The sequence below is a fragment of the Mytilus galloprovincialis genome, chromosome 4 (assembly GCF_965363235.1).
Source record: "Mytilus galloprovincialis chromosome 4, xbMytGall1.hap1.1, whole genome shotgun sequence".
NCBI classification, from domain to species: domain Eukaryota; kingdom Metazoa; phylum Mollusca; class Bivalvia; order Mytilida; family Mytilidae; genus Mytilus; species Mytilus galloprovincialis.
In genome coordinates this window covers 84975539-84994795 of record NC_134841.1, presented here as the reverse complement: position 1 = coordinate 84994795, position 19257 = coordinate 84975539, and the positions used below count along the sequence as shown (strand labels likewise).

General features: G+C 33.2%; 1 protein-coding gene across 1 annotated transcript; it reads left to right on the top strand.

Moving 5' to 3' along the window:
• The first annotated feature begins 5668 nt into the window (after positions 1-5668).
• On the top strand, positions 5669-12636 carry LOC143073210 (sphingolipid delta(4)-desaturase DES1-like). Its single transcript, XM_076248572.1, has 2 exons — positions 5669-5868; positions 11111-12636. Exon 2 carries the CDS (start codon positions 11116-11118, stop codon positions 12148-12150), a length of 1035 nt encoding a protein of 344 aa, XP_076104687.1. The 5' UTR covers positions 5669-5868; positions 11111-11115; the 3' UTR covers positions 12151-12636.
• Positions 12637-19257: the final 6621 nt, after the last annotated feature.

The following is a 19257-nucleotide window of genomic DNA, read 5'->3' as shown; positions in this document are numbered from 1 at the left end:
GGGGTCACCAAAGGTTTCTTAACGCCTTTAATTATAAAATAATTCGAAAAATTAATCAGGAATAACCTTTGTGTTTTGATTTATACAATTGATATAAATCAAAACATCGTGTTATTCCTGATTAATTTTTCGAATTACTTTATTAAGGTGTTGAGGACCTTTGGTGACCCCATAGTTTAAGTGTCTTTAAAAAGTACATAGTGAGCAGTGGTCGTTACATACAAACGTTAACCTAAATTGTCCCAGTCAAAGGATGAATTTAATGTGTCAATCAATGGCCACAGCCACACTGTTTTGAATTTCATTCTAAAATGTTTGAACTATTCCAAAGTTGAGAGGCAGCGAGTTCCACAATTTTGCTGCCTCAAAGCTTAAACTCATTTTGCCATACCTTGTAGGTCTTGGTCGTGTTAAATCAACTGTGAGTTTCTATCTAAAATTATACATATTGTATAAGAACTCTAGCCTGGATTTTGTCACAATTTTATAAGTTTCTAATGCTATATTTCTTCAAATTTTAATTGATTTCTAAGAGAAAAAAAGAGCTAAAATTTAACAGTAACGCTGTAATAATGAGATCTCTGATAAAGATTGTCAAATGGGCACCAAATTTTCTTAAAAAAGAAAAGAAAATAAGGACAGAGCTTATGTTTCAAAGTGCTCTGTCGTCATTTTTTTCAAACAGTTGTCGTAATTTTTTGTTGAAAAACTTGTCAAATGATAACTTCCGTTCCAAGTAATTCTCTTCTGTGGCCTATTTATCGTTAGGAATCTAATGACTGTAGTATATGAGTTTCACAAAATATGTTTTAGTAAATACCGAGACATAGATCTATGTAACATATATATGTGTATATATGTCTCTGGTAAATAGTAATTGCTATTGTGCATAAAAACATTACAATAGAGTAATCATATTAATGATATATCATCAATAAACTCATCATAGATGCCAGGCTTGAAATTTAGTAGTTGCGCCAGACGCGCGTTTCGTCTACAAAAGAATCAGTGACACTCGAATAAAAAAAGCTAAAAAGGCCAAATTAAATTTGAAGTTGAAGAGCATTGAGGACCAAAAAATCCTAAAAGTTTTACCAAATACAGCTAAGTTAATCTATTGCTGAAGTAGAAAAGCTCTAGAATCTCAAAAATTCAAAGTTAATTTTCTTCAACACGACAAACGATAAGATTTATGTAAGTTATTCAAGTTTTGTATAAAATCAGTATAATGTTTCTTTGCTATGAAAAATACTAACGGACCAACCATTATGTAATTCTCAAAATAGCTGCATATGTCAAATGAATATGCTATTACTCCTTACAGGTATGAGGTTAATGAAATAACTTATATCGATTAAAAGTGTTTTGCTTTACGTCCAGTGGCGAATATTTCATGCATTGTTCAGAATGAGAAGTAAGTAGCAATAAATATAAAAGGTAATTCCTGTAATAGGGATCACTCAGAATGAAGGGTGGGGAAATTTGGACCCTTGTGAAAGGCTTCTTAAAGTGCAAAGAGACTATATCTTTTCACTCAGATTGTACGAAATATTTATATTTTACACAATGTTATGCAAGCTATGCATGAGTAATAATCATTATTAGCCAAATATTTCTCATGGTGATCTACCCAAATACCAAAAAACAAAGTCTACACAAGGATTTGTTTAGCGTACAAATCCTTGGTCTACATCAAAAGATACAAGGTTCAAAAACTTAAAAATGAACAAGAAGAATGAAGTGTATGAAAGAATATCGTTTACCATAAAAATTAGGTTGTCAAAGAGAAAACAACCAGACCAATGACAAGATAAAAAATGAAGGGAACCAAAGGGTCTTCAACCTTGCGAGAAAATCCCGTATCCGGAGGTGGGCCTCAGCTGCCCCTTAATAAAAATGTGTACTAGTTCAAGGAAAATGGACGTCATAAAACCATATATAAAATAAACTTGACTAAGAAAACATACAAGAACAGTGGAGACTCCTGACTTGGGACAGGCGCGAAAATGCGGCAGAGTTAAAGATATATGTGTATATAGAACGAAATTCATAACAGTGTGGTCGACAGAAAAACGTTTATTAGTAATTGTACTGAAAAGTTTACCTTTAACTTGTTTGTCGTGGGCGATGATTTTATGCTCACTCAGTCTATCGGAGGCCTTCAAGTGGGGATTTAAATAATCATTTGTTACAAATTCTGATACATAAAATGAAACTTTCTTTTCACAAATCATTTAAGGAATTTATTTTAAATAATTATTATAACATCACTTACAACAGTTTCACTTTTAAGAATATTAATGTCCAGAGCTGATATCAATAAATAATAATAATAAAAAAAAGTTTATTCATGGTAAAAAAAAAACAAAAAAACTTTTAAGTTAATAGGGACCCGCGTTATTTCAGAAAATATCTTATTGATTAAGAGAACAAAAACTTCTACGTTGTGATCATTTAAGAGTGGCCTTGTATTTATTCAATACTAACCATGTGGGCTTTGTTTTTTTTATATACCATAAATCGATTCGTTCATTCAGATATTTGTCAGTTTGCGTTGGCTCTTCAAGTCCAACACACAACTTCTCACGAAATAGGTATTTTTCTTACAAAAATTACATCCATGTGATGTATTCTTTTCATGGAGAATGAATGTTGCACCTTATTTTATTTGTTAACGTGTTTTTGTGTGTGTATCATTGACGTATAAGACAACCTGAATCTTCTTTATTCAAATTTAAAACATACGAGATGGCAATTATGACACAAAATAACTAAATTAAACTTACAGCAGAAGAAAGATAATGAACATCGCTTTTATAGTCTTCTAAATATCGAAGACGCGTGGTCTTTTTAAAAATGATGTAAATTTATAAGGAAACAACAAACAAAATAGTTCGAATATTTATATTGGAAAAAGTAACGGTGTGTAAATCATAACAATTATTTTATTTCAATGAAGTCAAACTGTTGAATTTTTTTCCGCTGCGAGCAAATTTTTAATTTTGGTCGCATTCTGAAAATCAATAAATCTTGTATTCTTGTTGGAAGCTGCACTGTGTATATACCCGTTTTTTTTCAATGCATGGGTAGGCATTATATTCGTAATTATTTTTGCCCGAGCGATATCGAAAAACTATTATAAAAAGTGTCCTAGTTCAGTGAAAATGTACGTCATACTTATTTCCTAAACAAATAAATAAACAAACATTAATTAACATACAACACTACCAAAGGCCAGAGACTCCTTACTTGTATGATTTTGTAAAAAAATGCATCTTTTTAAAACAGTCGAAAACAAAATTGTCTGTCCAATGGAAAAGTCGAAGCCCAAAAAAGATGAACAGTGCATTATAGAAACATAGAAGCTGGTTGCAAAAGTTGACGACAAGATCTATTTTATAACTTGAGTATGGCCTAATACTATTAACCTGAAATAAATATATTTATAGCAATTCCCTTGATACGAAAGATCTACATGTTGCCTTGGGCTTTTTTTTTCTTTTTTTTTTTTTGCTCTTTGGTTGGGTTTTTGTCTCAATGACAATTCAATTTTCATTCTTATCATAGATATAACTGCATGTTAAAATAAGAATATGAAGTGTGATAGACAATCAGACACATTCTTTCCAGGAACCAACAGGCGTTATCAAGCTATAGGTCCCCGTATGGCCTTCGACCATTAGCAAAATACACACTTTATAGAATGAAAGCTCCAAGAGGTCTTGGGATGAAAAAAAAAACAAACATAAAAGATGAGCAAGAAAAAAAAAAAAATAGGGATACCGCATGGAAATTGGAAAATGGTCCGCAACATTAATTTAGTCAACTCACTTAGTTGAAATTAAAGACCTGGCGAATTTTAGCCTTTTGCAATGGATGTGATGTATGTTTAAAAAAAAATCATGGTTTGTTTGGACATTTTTATAAATCAAGTCTTGTTTTTAAATTATTTGCAAGTAAGTTTTAAGTCATGAACAAATAATCACTCACAGAAAGACGTCAAATCCATCAACAAAAGAAAAAAATTAATAGACGACCGACAACGCACAGAATATCATGTATGTGTTCCGGACCAAATGAGTATTTGGACCATACGCATATATCATGACCATAAGGGTATACTAATATGGTCCAACCATACACGTATGGTCCAAATACTCATAAGGTCCGGAACATATTTTATTTGCGATCACAAATGCACGAAGACGTCCATTTCTATGTAAATTGGGTCGATTTTTTTTATATAGATAAGATGAATGCGTTTCTGTTGCCAAGTGTTTTTCACAAGTATAGTAGCAGTATAACATAACGGTTTAAGTTTCCTATATACACCAAATGATACATTTTGCCAATACAATAACGTAAATGCATGCAAATTTCACAAGGTTTAATCCAAATAGCTTTCTTACTATCCAATAACTTTTAAGTACGAAAAAGACAGGGCAGAAGTATATTTTGTCTTTATGTTTCGTATTTGCACAACTTTTGAAAGTGGATTATGCATTCGTTCTAAAATAAAATTAGACCAGATAAAAGTTAAAAGATTACATAACTCGACAATCGAAATTGTTAAATCCGAAAAAGATAATCAATCAATACATGCATTCAGTAAGTCATTCTTTTTTCTGAAAGAACATGGCTTTGCGATATCTTATTATGAAAATTGATTGTCGAAACATAACAAAAACACAAGTAAAGGACGTTTAATTAATCAATATAAATCAAAACACAAATTCCTGATTAGTATTTCGAATTATTTTATATAGGCGTTGAGAACCTTTGGTGACCCCACGGTTTAAATGTTTATATTAAGGACGTCGTGAGCAATGGGCGTTATAGACGATCGTTCACCTAATCTGTCCCAGTCAATGGGATATTAGAGTGCCCCAATCAATGTCCATAGCCACACTGTTATGAATTCGATACTATGCCCATCTCTTTATGGTTTCTCTTACTGCCTTGTCCCATTTATTTGGATTTTCGAACATAATTATTTTCTCAAACGTGTTTGTTTATATTATTCAACCGATTAAAATATTGACTAGTGATTGGTCTGTTAATCGATTATTTTTTCAGCCGGATAGAACACCGACAATTTAGTGTCTACTGAGAGTTTGATTTTGAATGAATATGCAATATTAAGTGTAATTAATCACTGTTTAAACTCCCAGCCATTCTTACACGATTGATGATTTTGTTTGCTTAACGTCCAGTTGAAAATGTAGAGCAAGCTTTCACTGCAAATGCCATCCTTTAATAAATAACTTAATACATTATTTATTAAACAACATATAATCGATAGTATTATTTTACTATCATGCCTTTTTTACTTTCATTTTTTTGGTTTTTGGATTTTCAAATTCAAGTTCAGTTTACTCGATGTTTTTTTCTAAATGAAATCTTTACAGTTTCGACCGTCTCGGATAGTTTTGACATTTTCCTGCTCTTCAAATTTTTTACAGTATTTAATCAAAAGGTACCGTAGATATTTCTGTAAAAACTTTAAGATAATAAATACTTTTGGTTGGAAAGTTGTGTTGTAGATTAGACTAATTGTGACTTGGATCGAGAGTTGTCTGATTGGCACTCATACCACTTCATCTTAAGTCTATTATGGACTTCAATACGCCATAAAACACAGGCTAGTTTTAACATGATAGATTTTTGCTGATAATAATGAGAGTTTCGCAATAGCAGTTCATTAACTAGGGTTTAATGGAACATTTCATAATTGTAACCATTACTTTACCTTTAATAGGGAGTTGTCATAACAAATCTGAAATCAACGTCTTTGAGTCATATTTACAATTATTAGTTGTCACTTGATGTGTGACTTAGTTAATTTCTAAAAACGGAATTTATCAGAAGGTAAGATTTAAGTATAAATTTATAAAATCGAAAATTTTGGGAAAGAGTAATTATTAAAATAACATACCAAAATACACTTATTTAATCATTTTTTAAAAGAAAAAAGTGTTTGGTTTAAGAGTTTTCATAAAGTTCCACAGGCGCTTAAAGAACTGACCATTTTTTTCTATTTTTTTTGTTTGTATTTTTGTTTGTAAATAGTCTAGCTATTGTATTATTGTTTATTTTTTAAAGTATTTTTAATGTGTTCTTACTCTTATCCATTTACTTCTGAATACTTTCATGAGCCGATCAAGACTGTTTTGTACTAAAGATGTTGTTATAATATATCTGTATTCTGATATGTTTTTTTTTTCAAATACAATTCTATACAGAAGCTACATGTAAGAAAAAAAACACATTTATAAATTTAAAGAAAACATGATATGTCAATACAGTACACTATTTACGCTTGATTCAGTTTCGCCAGTAGAACACAGACATGAATAAATATGCCTTATAAAAGTAAAAAAGTAAAGTACATAGCCTTTTTAAATATGTTTTTTTTTTCATATTCATAACTTCCTTAAATTTGATTACATTTGAATACTCAATTTACCTTTTCTTTTTCTACTTATAATGGTTCTTAGACTTTATATGTCGATCTTTTAAGGTTTAAAAAGGGGGGGGGGATCCCAGACTGAAAGAAGATTGAAACAGTGGTTTTAACCAGACAGTTATCATAGTATAGATACATATAGTATATATTCTACCCTTTTTTATATCTTTATCAGATATATATCTTCGTAGGGTAAGTCAGGTTACTTTGAACACATTTTCAATTAAAACGCTGTTAAAAGTTAGAAACGTCATATGTACTAGGAGCTCTTCAGTAACTTTAAGAAGTCATATAGACTAGGAGCTTTTCAGCAAATTTAATGACATCCTTTCAAGCTGGGTAAATTCTGCGGTTTTCGAGTTTAAAAAGGGGTACCTGATTATTTCTGAAATATAGTTGGTAGTATATGAAGAAGACTCGTCAACGTGTTAAAACTACTACGTGAATATCTGGTGTCGACCATTTATTTACCATTCAATATTGACATTTTAAAAGCTTTAAACGCAAACAACAATATTTATTTAGTTAAAGTTCACTTTAGCAATATGATATTAGAGCTTTATTACAATTTGACCAAAGGTACGTACACTTGACGAATCATACGTAAGACTCGGTTAAGGGATCCTCTATTTTGAAATATTTATGTCTGAATTAATCGAAGCGTCATGGAACTTCGATTGCAATTCACCTTGATGTTTGCCATTTAAGCTGGACAATTCGCCGTTCCAGAATCTAATGCATTCTAGATAATATTTTCAAAAGCGTACACCAAAACGTTGTGATTGGTTTAAATTGCATGACGCTTCAATTTGGAACCGCTGTTTCAGCGCATAATTGGGTCTTCGTCCTGAATTGTAATGAAATTTTGTACATTAAAATGTATGTAAATGAACAAAACAATATATATAATTAAAAACCAATTGTTCAAAGAACAAGCTCTAATAAGACAGAACGGACTGAAGGACGGTACGCCGGATGGATGGACGCAAGGTATTTCCATTTTGGTCCCCGAAAGGCCGCGTTAGGTGGGGGACAACAAACGACGTGTAAAATAAAATGATATATTGAAAGCGTGTTTTATTTGTGTATGCTTAAATTTTTAAAGATATACGTCTGATTTCTAAAACAATGCTGTTTTACCAAATAAAACCAGGACTCTATGTGTTATCGTGGAAATATAATACATGCTTCCGTTCCGTTCGTTCGTACCTTTCGTCAAAATGTTAGAAAGCTCTATTAATTGTTTACAGTATCTGAATAGAACCAATGACATAATTAAACAACGTATCGGATAGGTATTGTCTTGACATGTATGTAGTTACATGTATATTGGTGGGTTAGCAATACCATTCAAGATAAATTTTCACTGACCTATTGATATATTGTTGTAGATTTTGAAAATTGCCGTGTGATTGCTGCAACACATGACAAACATGTCTTGAGCTCACAATTTTCTAAGTTATAAAGTTGATACAATATAAGTACATGCTGTGGGTCTGCTTAATCGATACAAGCACACATACTCATCATCAGATGAAAAATATTACAATATAGACAGAACCGATTCTGTTAACATTTTGGATATAGTTTCTAAAACTGTTCGTAAAAATCGTTCTCATGGACGCAGAAAAAATCGCAATCAAAGAAAATTTCGGACCAACCATACAAATATTTCGGACCTAATTTCCATTTCAAAAAACAACGGCAGACATTATCTGTTAACCAAGCTTTGTTCTTTACCTATAAATAAATTAAATAAAATTTTAGAGGATTGCAACACAATTTCATATTACAGTCCTAAGTATGAAATTGTCCAAATTATAATGGCATATTGTTATTCTAAACTGTTTCCAAAAATTGATCGCCCTGAAGATCATAAAAAACATTTTATTAAAATAAAGTATGTCAATAAAGGTTTTGATTTTGTAAATATTGCCGGTATTTTTAACGACCATTCTGTTAAAGACCAAATTCCTGGATATTTTGATAATACTGAACTCCCTCTCATTTGTTATATTTACAAGAAATCTACCCGAAAATATGTGTTTAATTATAGCCAATTGTGTAAAGATGTAAATATCACTGAAAATACACCTATGTCGTGTAATTGCAGTAATTCAGAATACACCTATGGACCAACTTCCCATGTTATAACAGGAGACCTTAACATCGTTCGCGACCGAGAGTTAAAATCATTCCTCAGTAAAGGACCTAAATATCGTCCCCCGTCAACTATTAACTGGAATGAGTGTCGTAATATCATCAACGACTCACTCCGTGCCTACTGTTTGAAATGGGTAAAACGGGAAAAAGCTGACAAAAAATCTTTGGACTCTTTTTTTAATTCAGTAATGAAGATAGTTGATATTCGAATACAACATTTTAAAGAACATTTTACCCTCAACAAAAACTATAAAAACCCTATTTCGCGTATCAAAAATAAACTAACAGAACTAGCCAAGGAATTTGTTTTTGTCCCGGCTGATAAAGCTGCTAATAATATCATTATTGTTTGACGTAAATTTTATATAGAGGTTCTGCAAAAGGAAATCACGAATTCACCAACATTCCAACTGACTTCATTTTCAGAAAACGACATCTGTAACAAACATAAACTTTTAGCTACTTCTTTACAAGCAGAACCAAACACAATGAAAGTCCCAACTATGTACTGGCTTCCGAAGCTGCACAAAAAACCTTACAAATATAGATTTATTTCATCTTCTAGCCATTGTTCAACTACTAAATTGTCTGTTTTACTTACTAGTACACTTGGTACAATAAAAAACCTGATAATAAATTGTTCAAATAAGGCCTTTGAAAATAGTGGAATTAATTACTTTTGGAGTGTCAAAAACTCGTTGGAAGTACTTGATAAATTGCATGCATATATTGGTGATTTTGAATCTGTTCAAAGTTTTGATTTTTCTACCCTATATACCACTTTGCCTCATATTCTTATTAAGAAAAAATTCACATCCCTAATTAACTGGGCATTTAAAAAGTCGGAATGCGAGTACATATGTTCAAACTCTTTTAGATCATTTTTTAGTAGCAATAAACAAAAGAACTATGTCAATTGGACATGCTTTGATACTATTTATGCACTTGAATTTTTACTTGATAACATTTTTGTTCGCTTTGGAGATTTCGTATATCGTCAAGTTATTGGAATTCCAATGGGGACTAACTGTGCACCACTTATTGCGGACCTGTTTTTGTATTGTTATGAGTTACAATTTATGACTAAAATTAGCAAAGACCCATCAAAACAACATTTGATACAAAAATTTAACAATACTTTTAGATATTTGGATGATATATTGGCTCTAAATAATGACGACTTCAGTATGTACACTAAAGAAATTTATCCTGTAGAACTTACTTTAAATAAAGCTAATGATAACAATGACCACTGCCCTTTCCTCGATCTTGATATCTATATCATAAACGGGAAGCTTAATACAAAAATTTATGATAAAAGAGATGATTTTTCATTTCCTATTGTTAATTATCCATTTTTAGATGGTGACGTTCCCTTGTCACCATCTTATGGTGTTTATATATCTCAACTTGTACGATTCGCTCGTGTATGTAACAATGTATTAGATTTTAACGAGAGAAATTTATGTATTACTGAAAAATTATTACACCAGGGTTTTCGATATCACAAACTGGTCAAAACATTTACTAAATTTTATCACCGGTATAAGGAAATAATTCGTAAATATAACTCAACATGCAGACATCTTATACGTTCAGGTATTTCACATCCAAAATTTTATGGAAATATTCTTTATAAAGCACAAAAATGTCAGTATTCTCCTCAGAAACTAACAAAACCTTTAAATAGACTTATTAAAAGGGGATACAGTTACGATACTGTTGTCAGGTCATTAAAGATTGCATATTTTGGCTTTAACATTGATTCACTGATAGGGTCTTTGCATCGGAACTAAACACATTTATTTCTAAAAAAACAGTTGTTGGCATGACACGGGTTATGTTCTTCTCATATATTTTATGATAGTATGATACGAAACCCCTAACGGGAGGGATTGTACCTGATATTCATATGATGAAGACATAATCTTTCAATCAGTTTAATTGAGGTCTGGAGCTGGCATGTCAGTTAACTGCTAGTAGTCTGTTGTTATTTATGTATTATTGTCATTTTATTTATTTTCTTTTGTTACATCTTTTGACATCGGACTCGGACTTCTCTTAAACTGAATTTTAATGTGCGTATTGTTATTCTTTTACTTTTCTACATTGGCTAGAGGTATAGGGGGAGGGTTGAGATCTCATAAACATGTTTAACCCCGCCGCAATTTTGCGCCTGTCCCAAGTCAGGAGCCTCTGGCCTTTGTTAGTCTTGTATGATTTTAAATTTTAGTTTCTTGTGTATAATTCGGAGTTTAGTATGACGTCCATTATCACTGTACTATTATGCATATTTTAGGGGCCAGCTGAAGGACACCTACGGGTGCGGGAATTCTCGCTACATTGAAGACCCATTGGTTGCCTTCGGCTGTTGTTTGCTCTATGGTCGGATGGTTGTCGCTTTGACATATTCACCATTTCCTTTCTCAATTTTATATGTCATTGGTTGAATATATTTATCTATGGATATATTTATTTTAGGCAAAATGGAATTCTTCCGAAGTTGTGCGAGCTTAGACTTTCGGATAAACTCATCTAACGAAGACTGGATTTACGAAGAAGAGCCACACACTGCTCGTAGGAAAGAGATTTTAAGAAAATACCCAGAAATTAAGAAACTAATGGGATATGATCCATCAATTGCTTATATTGTAACAGCAGAAGTCATTGCTCAACTGTTAATGTGTTGGTTGTTACAAGAGGCTAATTGGAGTTCAATTTTTATTCTAGCCTACTGCTTTGGCGGAGTTTTGAATCATTCACTCGGTAGTGCAATACACGAAATAGGACATAACTTAGCCTTTGGTCATGCAAGACCCTGGGCTAATAGATTGCTTAGTATTTGGTGTAATATTCCCATAATCGTACCAATGGCTATAAGTTATAAGAAATATCACGCAGATCACCATAGATACCTTGGCGAGGAGAACCAAGATGTTGATATTCCTACGCGTTTAGAAGGATATCTTTTTCGCAATCCCATAACAAAAATGTTATGGCTACTTATTCATCCTGCAATTCACGGAATTCGTCCATTCTATAAAAGTCCAAAACCTTTGACTGTATGGGAAATGATCAATAGCACAATACAAATTACCTGCAACTTAATAATCTTGAAATTTTTAGGCGTTAAATCAATTGTTTATCTCGTGAGTGGGACCTTTCTTGGACTGGGCCTCCATCCGCTTGCTGGGCATTTTATTTCCGAACACTATCTGTTCAATAAAGGACAAGCAACACATTCATATTATGGGCCTTTGAATTTTATTCTGTTTAATGTTGGATACCATATCGAACACCACGACTTTCCATATATTCCATACCATAAATTACCGGAAGTGAAAAGAATTGCCGCGGAATATTACGACCAACCTTATCATACATCATGGTTAAAAGTCTTGTGGGATTTTATTTTTGACAAGGACATGGGACCTCATTCTCGTGGTGTTGGATATTTGAAAGATGAAAAACACATGCTGTTGTTGAGCAAGAATGGCCACCTTTTTGAGAAGGAATCGTAGAGTTTGAACTTTTTGCACCGACTTTTTACCCGAAATTTTTCAATCAAATAAAGAACGATGAAACTGACACACTTGATGAATATCACCATTAAATTCATATTGTGATTTACATATCTAAGGAAAAAGAAAACGTAATAAAATATGTATAGATAACTTTGACTGGGAGCACTGGTGAGGAACAACGTTAAATCAATGTATTGAAATATATGATAATGATCAATGCCATTCTATACAATCATGTATAATTTGAAAAATTGCAGGTGACTGAATATTTTGTTCATAAAAATAAACCATTATTCCGTGATACCTTTGAAACAAAAACAAAACGACAATATAAACTATTTTTTAAGAGAGATTAAAGTTTAAAATATTTTAAAAGCGTTATATCGCATGTAGCTACGATGGCGTGTACAAAATTGACGTCAACTGTAAAATGCGCTTTTAAAAGATGTTTAAATTTATGCAACCTTGTTTAAAAATATCTTTTTTAAACAGGGTTGCATAAATTTAAACATCTTTTAAAAGCGCATTTTTACAGTAAAATGCGCTTTTAAAAGATGTTTAAATTTATGCAACCTTGTTTAAAATATCTTTTTTAAACAGGGTTGCATTAATTTAAACATCTTTTAAAAGCGCATTTTACAGTTGACGTCAATTTTGTACACGCCATCGTTTTTAAACAGGAAGGGTTTTTGAATTGTAAATGATTTCAGTTATTTGAAGATGTTGCGTTTGTTGACTCAGATTTATGCACGCCGTCAATTTATTTTTTGGACATTGACTGAGTTTTTGTTTAAAGGAGCCTAACATTCTTGTAAAAAGCAGCTATATTTTCACAAATTGTTCATGTTTATATATACTTTCGAAAATAAGTTTTCTGTCTTGTTAAATCATTGATTAGTGACAAACTTGAGGTATCAATACATTCACTATTGAAGTGTTTTGTCTTCTATATAACGAAAACAAGCCGTAAAATTGAAAAATAAAAACCCGGCGCTCCCTTATAGTAAATATTTATAACGTTGTTAGATATTTTTATTATGCAGTGGCGGCCCACTGACTTTCTAAGAGGGACCCGCTCCTGTCAAGCTTCAGTGATTCCCTATTTAATCAACCATTTTTTTTTCAGATAAGGGGGGCCCGGGCCCCCTGAAAAACCATCTAAATCCGCCTCTGTTATGCACCATTATAACGTTATCAGCACACAAAATTTCTTCAACACAATATCAATTATTTGCACGTTATGGTTTAAAATAATTTCATACCATTTTAATATATTTTTTATATAAAATATATCAAGAATGCGAATATGTCCACCCCATTGCCAGCAGCCAACTCAATTGCCTATTCAAACTTTCAAAAAGTGAAATAATCAAAATTGTATGTAAGGTTTAGTATTTTAAAAGTTTGATCAAATTGCTTTAACTATCAGATCTAAAAACGATATTTAGAATTTTAATATTTTAAATATTTGGTTAAGATTTCAAAATTTCAAAACTTTTACACAATTGGGAAATTTGATATTTTAAATCTTTGATCAAAATTTCAAAAATCTAAAATTTGAAAACTTTTTGAAACTTTGAATTGATAAGTGTTACACGGACCTATACAGCATTGCAAATATTTACTTAATTACACCGAGAGACACATTTTCACGATCATTTTGACAAACAACACCTACTGGAAAATAAAATGTACATACTTTAAATGTAAATATTTATTGCCGTTGGAATTTTTTCTTTAATTTGGTTATTACTAACTTTATCCAAATATTTAAACAAAATTCACGGATCACTTTTGGTTTCATATGTAAACAATATAATCATTGGTATGCTCCTGTATAATTTTGAAAATATTATTATCGTATCTTACTAAATGGTAATTACTATCACGGTGTCTAAATGTACAAATCAGTACAGTTGATCTGGTATTTAGTAAGTTTTAGTAATGATTTTGTACATATATTAGATCTGAAACAGAGACAATTCACACCAGTACAGTTGATCTGGTATTTAGTAAGTTTTGGTAATGATTTTGTACATAGATCTATATTAGATCTGAAACAGAGACAATTCACACCAGTACAGTTTATCTGGTATTTAGTAAGTTTTAGTAATGATTTTGTACATATATGTTCATATGATGAAATCATAATCTTTCAGTCAGTTTAATTGAAGTCTGGAGCTGGCATGTCAGTTAACTGCTAGTAGTCTGTTGTTATTTATGTATTATTGTCATTTTGTTTATTTTCTTTGGTTACATCTTCTGATATCAGACTCGGACTTCTCTTGAACTGAATTTTAAATGTATTGTTATGCGTTTACTTTTCTACATGGGCTAGAGGTATAGGGGGAGGGTTGAGATCTCACAAACATGTTTAACCCCGCCGCATTTTTGCGGCTGTCCCAAGTCAGGAGCCTCTGGCCTTTGTTAGTCTTGTATTATTTTAATTTTAGTTTCTTGTGTACAATTTGGAAATTAGTATGGCGTTCATTATCACTGAACTAGTATATATTTGCTTAGGGGCCAGTTGAAGGACGCCTCCGGGTGCGGGAATTTCTCGCTACATTGAAGACCTGTTGGTGACCTCCTGCTGTTGTTTTTTTCTATGGTCGGGTTGTTGTCTCTTTGGCACATTCCCCATTTCCATTCTCAATTTTATTAGATCTGAAACAGAGACAATTCACACCAGTACAGTTGATCTGGTATTTAGTATTTTTGAGTAATGATTTTGTACATATAAAAGAGGGACGAAAGATACCAAAGGAACAGTCAAACTCATAAATCTAAAACAAACTGACAACGCCATGGCTAAAAATGAAAAAAGACCAACAGAAAAACACAATAGTACACATGACACAACATAGAAAACTAAAGAATAAACAACACGAACCCCAACAAAAACTAGGGGTGATCTCAGGTGCTCCGGAAGGGTAAGCAGATCCTGCTCCACATGTGGCACCCGTGGTGTTGCTTATGTGATTACAAATCCGGTAAATAGTCTAATTCGGTAGGTCACATTCATGAAAGGGAAGGGGATTGTAGTTACGACGTAAGGAACATATCCGATATCATTTGTGAAACGGTTATTCCATAACGGTCAACCAACTCGTGATGGCGTCCGTAAAATTTACGAAGGGATGATTTCAACTTCACCACTTGAAACTCTTGGTTTAATAGCTTCCTTGTGAGCAGTAACCCTCTATCACGAAAATCATGATAGGAAATGCAAGCACGGGAATATCGTATCAATTGGGAGATATATACCCCGTATGCAGGTGCTGCTGGAATGTTGCTACTTAGAAATGGAAAGTTCACAATTGGAAAGCTGAAATCATCTCTTTTGTCGTAAAGTTTTGTTTTCAACCGACCCTCATTGTCAATTTCTAGATGAGAGTCAAGATATGAAGCCGACTTAACTGTATCTGTAGTATCCTTTATCTCCAATTCGATGGGATAGATGCGTTCCACATAGTCACCAAATTTTGAATTGTTTAGTGAAAGAACGTCATCTATATAGCGGAAAGTAGAGTTAAAGGATATTGCTAACTTCTTATCTTTCTTCCTAAGAAGTTCCTGCATGAAGTCAGCCTCATAATAATAAAGAAACAAGTCGGCAAGTAGAGGGGCACAGTTTGTTCCCATTGGAATGCCGACGGTCTGTTGAAAAACATGTCCTCCGAACGTTACAAATATGTTGTGAATCAAGAAATCAAGCATCTTGATAATATCGGTTTCAGAGAATTTTTTGTTTGAATCAGAGTGATTCTTTACAAAGTATGATTTATCCCTCCCTAAGACAAGATACTTGTATCTACGTTGGCCATTCTTTTTTATGAAGCAAAGTAATACCAACTCTTTCAATTTGTCTTTTAGTTTGGAATGTGGAATACTTGTGTAAAGAGTAGAAAAGTCAAATGTTTTAATACTGTTACAAGATGAAAGAGAGTTAGATTGTATGTACTCTAAAAAATCTTTGGAATTTTTAAGTATCCACATCTGATTCACGCCACCTCTAGAATAGGCAGTTTCACAATAACTTTGAAGCCCGTCTTTGATTTCTGATAAAATAGATGTTAATAATTTAGAAAGAGGTTTCGTGGAGCACTTGGAAGACCCAGCAATATACCGTTGTTTGTAAGGACACTTATGTAGTTTAGGTATTAAATACAGTGATGGAAGATCCAGTTCTTCATCTTTGGTTGAAATACCAAAGGGACAAAGAAAAGACCTATGATTATCCAGGATTTCCTCTTTGGTAAGTGTCGTGAGGGTATATGTTGAGTTTCCAAGTGAATTGTCTATACCTAATTCGTTTATCAAGCAATTAATGTAGTGACTTTTACAGACAAAAACGATGTTATTTGGGGCTTTGTCTGCGGGGACAACAACATATTTATCATGGAGGTCGGATAAGTGTTTAGCAACATTTGGGTCTTTAAAAGATTGACGTAGCATGGGCATTGATGGACCCATTCAGTTTCTTAATTCTGATTTGTATTAACGACCTCACTGCCTTAATCCATTCGGATAGAGTGTCTACGTCTTCCTTTTCACGTTTAGCCCATTGCCTGGCATAATCCTCGACTGAATCCATCAATATTTTAAAGTTGTATTTCCAATTGATGGATTTAGGCTCACGATATTGTGGACCTTTCGATAACACATTTCGTAGAGAAGTGTTATTAACAATGTTAAGGTCACCGGTAATAACGTGGCCAGCAGGATTATATTTGAATTGGGAACTAGCACAAGTGCAATCAGGAGGTTTAGACTTGAAGTCGTCAATATCGAGATTCTGCAAAACGCGTTTGTAATTGAAAATTTTAGTTGCAATAGGTTTGGTATAGGTATAAGAAATTATTGGTACAGACTGGTCTTTGAAATAAGGAGGTATTTTCGATTGAACTAATTTATGATGAAGGATATTGTCTAGGTTGACGCCATCGAGACCTTTGTTGGCAAAGGAAAGATTTAGAAAAGATCTTTTCTCTTTTTCATCTTTTCCAATGCGAACTGGCTTGAAAAGTCTGTGACTTGCAATATCCGAAATTATAGCTAGAAGTTTGTATTGGTTTGAATGAGGGTTTGTAACAGTGGATTCCAAACATAAATTGAACAGAGAATGAAGTTTTGAAAGGGGTAATGAATAAAGTTTCGTGCGAATGTGATGAATACCTAACGGCTTTTGTATGAATGGCAGCAAGTCATTAATAGAGACATCATGCAGAGAAGGTGATGTATAATGACGATGACCATAACTGCGTCTACGTCGAGGAGTCGAGTTAAAAATATTCATCACATTCACCGAGTTACACGAAGGACTAGATAGAATACCTATACCATCAATTTTGTCATTGCAGCCATACGGTGTTGCAGTTCCCAATTGTCTAATCCAGTAGTCTTTTTTTTTGTCTACGGAGAGTCGTTGGAAGATTAGGATTGTTAGAGCTATGGTATATCTTTTCGATAATGCGAACTGTCATAGAAACGATGGAATGATCGGGCTGATTGAAATGCTGGTATAGAATGTCGTTAGCATTGAGGTTAATGTCTGATCTATGACCGCACATACGTTTGTTTAGCCTTCCTTTTGTTTCACCGACGTATACCAATCCGCAAAGGTTGCACTCTAATCCGTAGACTACATTTATCGATTTACAATTCAGATCATCGTACCTTCTGGTAAAATATGACTTCTTGGTCAAATTGCTAGTGAATTCAGCACCTGTAATTAAAATAGCACAAGTTTTGCAGCCTTTGGTCTCACATTTTGAAATGCGACAGTGTTGTACTGTGTCATCAAAAACCAAAATGTCTTTAAGGAGAACTGAACATGGCTGTATATGTGTAATATTGCTATTGTCACTAGGACGATGATCTGAATGAGTCGTGTTTGAGATATTTGTCATGTCTGGTGATGAGGGGACACCTGCCATATCAGACGACACCGTGTCCATGGTGACGTCTGTTTCGGACCTTTTTATACTGGGCGACGTCCGAGCCAGTTTCCTGTTTGATTTTCGTAAGTTCATGCAATTGTAGTTTTGCTACTGGGCGGATGATGTCCTCGGGGACAAAATGTCCACCAGCAGAGACATCGACCCAGTGGTAATAAAAGAGGGACGAAAGATACCAAAGGAACAGTCAAACTCATAAATCTAAAACAAACTGACAACGCCATGGCTAAAAATGAAAAAAGACCAACAGAAAAACAATAGTACACATGACACAACATAGAAAACTAAAGAATAAACAACACGAACCCCAACAAAAACTAGGGGTGATCTCAGGTGCTCCGGAAGGGTAAGCAGATCCTGCTCCACATGTGGCACCCGTTGTGTTGCTTATGTGATTACAAATCCGGTAAATAGTCTAATTCGGTAGGTCACATTCAGGAAAGGGAAGGGGATTGTAGTTACGACGTAAGGAACATATCCGATATCATTTGTGAAACGGTTATTCCATAACGGTCAACCAACTCGTGATGGCGTCCGTAAAATTTACGAAGGGATGATTTCAACTTCACCACTTGAAACTCTTGGTTTAATAGCTTCCTTGTGAGCAGTAACCCTCTATCACGAAAATCATGATAGGAAATGCAAGCACGGGAATATCGTATCAATTGGGAGATATATACCCCGTATGCAGGTGCTGCTGGAATGTTGCTACTTAGAAATGGAAAGTTCACAATTGGAAAGCTGAAATCATCTCTTTTGTCGTAAAGTTTTGTTTTCAACCGACCCTAATTGTCAATTTCTAGATGTAAGTCAAGATATGAAGCCGACTTAACTGTATCTATAGTATCCTTTATCTCCAATTTGATGGGATAGATGCGTTCCACATAGTCACCAAATTTTGAATTGCATATATTAGATCTGGTATTTAGTAAGTTTTAGTAATGATTTTGTACATATATTAGATCTGAAACAGAGACAATTCACACGGCCAGTACAGTTGATCTGGTATTTAGTAAGTTTTAGTAATGATTTTGTACATATATTAGATCTGAAACAGAGACAATTCACACCTGTACAGTTGATCTGGTATTTAGTAAGTTTTAGTAATGATTTTGTTCATATATTAGATCTGAAACAGAGACAATTC